Source organism: Leiobunum rupestre, chromosome 8, assembly GCF_980474605.1.
Source record: "Leiobunum rupestre chromosome 8, qqLeiRupe1.1.hap1, whole genome shotgun sequence".
NCBI lineage: Eukaryota > Metazoa > Arthropoda > Arachnida > Opiliones > Sclerosomatidae > Leiobunum > Leiobunum rupestre.
In genome coordinates this window covers 9,537,837-9,543,836 of record NC_143391.1, presented here as the reverse complement: position 1 = coordinate 9,543,836, position 6,000 = coordinate 9,537,837, and the positions used below count along the sequence as shown (strand labels likewise).

The 6,000-nt window shown below is 38.4% G+C and overlaps 1 protein-coding gene across 1 annotated transcript in view; it reads right to left on the bottom strand.

Annotated features, from left to right (window-relative positions):
* Window positions 1–1,970: 1,970 nt before the first annotated feature.
* The window catches only part of LOC149932339 (uncharacterized), a 49,399-nt gene continuing 45,369 nt past the window's right edge, over window positions 1,971–6,000 (bottom strand). The window contains exons 5-7 of the mRNA XM_090155536.1: window positions 4,172–4,305; window positions 3,856–4,087; window positions 1,971–2,586 (exon numbers count right to left, since the gene is read on the bottom strand). Of these exons, the coding sequence (XP_090011662.1) occupies window positions 2,411–2,586; window positions 3,856–4,087; window positions 4,172–4,305 (542 nt within the window). The 3' untranslated portion in view covers window positions 1,971–2,410. The remainder of the gene's footprint in view (window positions 2,587–3,855; window positions 4,088–4,171; window positions 4,306–6,000) is intronic.

Here is a 6,000-nt window from a genome sequence, read left to right as displayed (position 1 = left end):
CCTCCCGCACTTGTACGTCGAGATTCGAGCGCTCCGAATTCGGGGTTGGTTCCTCCTTGGCACGTGGAAATTCGACCATCAAACATACTAAGAGATAATACTCGTCATATCTGGGTTCTGATTAGAGACGATTTCCATTAAATATTGAAGCTTCTATATTCGGGCCATAATTTTCTGGAAGATACGACGCCCGCTATTCTATCGCTAATATTTGATTAAGAACTTGGATTATGATTTTATATATTCGACCAGTTTTATCTCGTACTAGTTCGTACGCGCAATAGTTCGCCAAATTATACATAATAGATTAAGGGTTTATTCTCCATTAGAGGGGTTAAGCAAAGTTTTAACGAGAACTCTAGAATGCATTGCCATTTTATCTTGGTGAAACCAGAAGTCTCTACGAATCCCGTTCGAAGATCCCAAATCTGCCGTGTTTACAATCGTAGACAATCATGATTAGTGGGGACGTCAGTGCTCCGGGGTGGTAAATACCACCTAACATTTATTGTGGTAAATAGTGGCAAAAAGTGTCATGGCAAATTATGATGTTTAGTGGCAAATTGACCAATAGTGGCAAATATTAGAAAATGTAAAAATATAATACATTTTTCAAAAGAAATACGATAAAAACAATTTTTGGCTATTTCTGTAATTATCCCAAGCAGGGTTGCCAATAATTGGGCTCTTTATTATATTTTTTTCGTAAATATATGAAATTAATGGCTATTTTTTTTGCACTTTGGTCAGATGATTAAAAGTTTGAAACAATTTGTAAAACAAATAAATATTTTCGTTTTATATTCATGGCTAAAAGTTATAGCTATTACCATGTAATACAGATACAAAAATAAAATATTTTTCCTATGTCAAATTTCCATTATTTTTCATTATTTACCACTGACATGACCTTTATTCCAAAAAAAGTTACATTTTATGAACGCTGGTAATTATTAACTAATGTAGTGTCGTTGCGAAGGATCTGCTTTGCAACGCAACACAGTCACAAAAATAAAGAACAAAATAATAATAGGTGTTTCTATAAAATAAAACAATAAAAATTAGAAGTATAAAATGTTTTTATCCGCGTCACGGGCGCCAGTTATTTAAGTGCTTTACTTGTACGCGCGTGCTCTCTACCTTCAACAGCCACAGCTAAGTGACGTAGACAAAATATTGTCACATGACCTCCCATATTTTATAGAAACACCTATTAAAAATTGGTATTCATAGCGAAATAATTTTAAAAAAATTATAAATTTTCAGGCCGGTTAAATATCGATGGATTCAGTTCCAATTCGCAAAGCGCACCAACTACAGGTTTGTTCCTTTAGTTCGGTTGCCGGCTTTATTTCGAAAAGGTATACTACATTTACGGTATATAAGCCCACGGCAATTCAACTCGTAAATCTCCAATGGTAAATAGGAAAGCCACAGCTTTCCCCAAATGTCGGTTTATTTGTGTTTTAAAATTTTAAGGAGACCTTAGGGTCTGATTGCTTCCCGCTATCGGTAAACAAGCCTGTAGCTTGGACTGTACTGAAGTGATTACATAACTGATTACAGATTTATTATTAGCAAAGATTGTACTAACTTTCACCTACCTGCGATCGGTGTAAAGATGTTTAAGAAGTGGTTTTACCTTGGAAGATCTTAATTAAAAACACTAACAGCTACGAAATAACTTGAAGCACCCAAAACAGGTTTTATTTTATATTTTCAGAAAGTGGTCATTTGGAAACAATAGCTTAAAATTTTCTTCCGTACAACTTATCAACGTCTGTTTTTGAATGTTAGTAGGTAAAGTTTGGCGGTTCCCCTTTTATAAAAAAAAGCAATTTTAAGAAGAATAATTATTTTATTCATCTCTTTCTTACTAACATTGTTACAATAGAAGATTACTTTCAGACTGAAACCAAAAAATGTGAAACCAAAATAAGAATGCGATATTTTTTTTCCTTTGGAATTTATTTTCCAGATAATTCACTTTTTTTTATGGGGGAAGGGTGGGGAGATTTTAGACTTATAGTCTTCGTATAAACAACGCCGACACAACGAGTTTTTTACTTTATTTTTAAATTTTGTTTTATTTTTGTTTGCGATGAGATCCAGTTTCCCCCTCGTTTAAAAGCGCGTCAATGTTTTTATATTCTTTACTTTTTTTCTCTCTCTCCCATTTTTAACGATCGACACTCGAAAGAAAAATAGGCACGTGGAGTTTATTTCCGAAATTGATGGTCGATATCACAGTTAAGCCTGGTTCATTATTTCCTCTCTCTCTTTTAGCTGTCTTCCTTCTTTTGAGACATATTCAAAGCTCGTGTAAAATATGAGAAAACGTCCAATCGTCGCGTTATTCGGATCAAGCGCGGAGAGGAAGCGCGTTCAGTTCCGTTTTCTTTTCTCGACCTCATTTGTCTCGGACCTTTTGGAATGCGGAAGCTCGTCTAGCGTCATTTTGTAAATCAGCACCGCGGCAGCCTCTCGTCGCCGACATCGACCACAAGATGGTCGCCAGCAACAGCAGTAACTGCAAGGTCATAGGACACGGAACCACACGCGAGCTCGAACTCGAGCTATCTCTCACTGAAAAACGACACAAAAAATCCAAATATAATTAAATTTGAATATGTTATACAGTTTTACTACATCCTCGCGTAAGCCAAAGCATCTATACAATAATATATAATTCTGTAATCTGAAGTATCTCAAGCATAAGTGGTCATATAGTCCTTTACTCTAAAGTATCTCAATCATAGAGTATTATATAGTCCTTTACTCTAAAGTATCTCAATCATAGAGTATTATATAGTCTGGTAATCTAAAGTATATCAATATCATACAGTGATATATAGTTCTCTGATCTAAAGTATATCAATCATACAGTAATATATAGTTTTGTATTATAAAGCATCTCAATCATACAGTAATATATAGGTTTTGTAATCTAAAGTATCTCAATCATACAGTAATATATAGTTCTGTAATCTAAAGTATATCAATCATACAGTAATATATAGTTTTGTAATATAAAGTATCTCAATCATACAGTAATATATAGGTTTTGTAATCTAAAGTATATCAATCATACAGTAATATATAGTTCTGTTATCTAAAGTATCTCGATCATACAGTGATATATAGTTCTGTGATCTAAAGTATATCAATCATACAGTAATATATAGTTTTGTATTATAAAGCATCTCAATCATACAGTAATATATAGGTTTTGTAATCTAAAGTATCTCAATAATTTAGTGATATTTCGTTTTGTAATCTAAAGTATCTCAATCATAGAGTATTATATAGTCAGGTAATCTAAAGTATATCAATCATACAGTAATATATAGTTTTGTAATATAAAATATCTCAATCATACAGTAATATATAGTTCTGTAATCTAAAGTATCTCGATCATACAGTGATATATAGTTCTGTAATCTAAAGTATATCAATCATACAGTAATATATAGTGTTGTATTATAAAGCATCTCAATCATACAGTAATATATAGTTTTATAATCTAAAGTATCTCAATCATACAGTGATATATAGTTCTGTGATCTAAAGTATATCAATAATACAGTAATATATAGTTTTGTATTACAAAGCATTTCAATCATACAGTAATATATATTTCTGTGATCTAAAGTATCTAAATCGTACAATGATAAATAGTTTTGTTTAAAGCATCTCAATCATAGAGTGTCATATAGTCCTGTAAGCTAAAGTATAGTATAATATCTTATTTTCAATTTAATTTAAAATGAAATTCCGATCAAAGAGTCAAGTGAAATTCCGATCGGAGAGTCAAGTGACTTTCTTCGATGAGTGTCAAATAGATAAAAATCTCACCTTCTTTGGGATAGGTTTCAATGTGAAAACCGGAGTTCTGTTGCCTGCCATCGAACACGAGCTCTTCGTTGCTCATGGTGTACAGTCTGGATATGTTAGCGGTGCATTTGAGCCTCATGTTGCCTTCGCGAAACTGTCTCGCCGTTGCCACGAACCTCAAGGTGACCGTGGACGACTCCAATCCGTCAGCGTACAGCGTCGTCGAGTACTCCTTTTCGTACTCGGGACCAGCCTGCGGTTGAACATCAATAATCAAAATTAATCCTTTAAAAGTCAGATACGTGGTTGGAAAATAACCGCGAAACAATAGACAAACCTCAACGTCATTGATGTACCATTTCAAGGTGGCGGCCGGCTTGGATTTGACCGAAGAGCAGTTGACCACCACCGTGTCCCCTACTTGATACTTGGGTCTTCCTCCGGTGATTTTGGGTCCTTCAGACGGCACCACTGCGAGGGAAAGACAATGAAGCGAACGCGTTGAGAAGACTTTAATTAGCCGTCCTTTTACGATCCGCGAATCGTAAATCTCGTACTTGACTCGTCAACTCATTAATCCGACAAAAGTGCCATTCTTTAACCCTCTGCCTTCGAAGTGTTCCCGCGATTATACCTTTAAGCGGCTTAAGCGCGTTCCTCAATGTCCTTCTCTTTTACGCGCGTAACGGGCGCTACAATGGAGAATAATGGATAATAGGAAGAGAATGGGAAGCCCGCGTTTCCTCATAATGTCGCGTGTGTGGTGGCTTTACTAAGGTATACCGATACGGTAGCGCGAAAATTGCCAAGGTATATATATATATAAAGGTGTTTGGCTGATGGTCCGTCGCGGTTCGGAGCTGTTTTACGTAACGGTCGTCGTTACTTTCCTCCGCCAAAATGCTTTTCTTCGGAAGCGGTTCCCGGAGCGAACCGCGGTCCACGAGAGGAGAGGGCCATAAGACCGGGGGTGGGGAGATCGACAGGGACGTGACACAACACCTAATTATGGTCTGGCAAGTTTTAATGACCCGGCTCGGGCGCAGCTCTGGCTCGTAAAATCGGGCCATCTCGGCCCATCAACTTGGAAATCCCTCTTAAAAGTTGACGCTCTCTTTCTCCGGCGCGCTTATTACGGAAATAAAGGCCTCCACGCTGGGCCAAGGACGCTGTCTTCGCGCGGTGCTCTATTCCAACTACGAACAAGGACAGCCGCGATGAAACTTCCACCTTGAGCAGACCGCGAGAAAGTAACAGAAAAGGAGAGAGGGACGGGCTATTCCGGAACTTCCGAACGTAAAAAAGAAACGATCCAGGCTGGCTTTAGACGCTGCCGGTGTACGCAATTATTTCTCGACCATATCCGAAATCTGTGGAATCTTGGTTTTACGTACTCGATTCACGTATTCCGCTACGTTCCGTAAATGCTAATCTCCTCTCGTAAATACCCGTGTATTTGGCCGCAGCCACTTACGAGATTGTGTGTGGCTGCCGCGATAAGCGTCTTCTTCGTAGCGCCACGATCCTTTTGTTGTTTTCGCGCTTGTGTATTAAAATTTCAAGCTTTTCTTCTTCTCCGCGAAACATCGATTACCGTTGATATCGATCGGTCAGCTGGGCGGCCCAACCCCGCCATTTTCTCGTGGATATATTACCTAATAATAGGGTCCCTTCTTTTTTCCCCATAGCTTTCCGATGTTGGGAAACCGCGGTATACGTGGCTGGACCCCATTATGGAAAGGCATCGCTGGTACTAAGGGTTTGGCGATGTGGCTAGCGAGAAGGGGTATATATAGGGGTAACGTTCGCGCCCCTGTCGAATATATTTCTGGGGTAGCGCGGGGCGTGGGTGTGCGAAGGGGAGAAGCGCATCTGTTAGGCGTCCGTTAATGGAAAGGGATAGGGTGTCAATCACCCCATGTATTACCGTCACCACCTAGCTTTTAAACGCCACTCACGCGAAAAAGAGGAAGAATAACGGTGGAAGGAACGCCTAACCGAGTTTATAATGTCGGTAGATGGCGTTTATTCACCCTGGCTAGGCTTCGCTTCCTCTATTTGGCAGACACCAAAAAAAAAGGTTTCCGTAAATACCGAACTTATAGTTGGGAGAGTTAGCCCTGATCTTCTCTCTATTTGGATTTTAGCGTCGCGGCTGTTCGACTG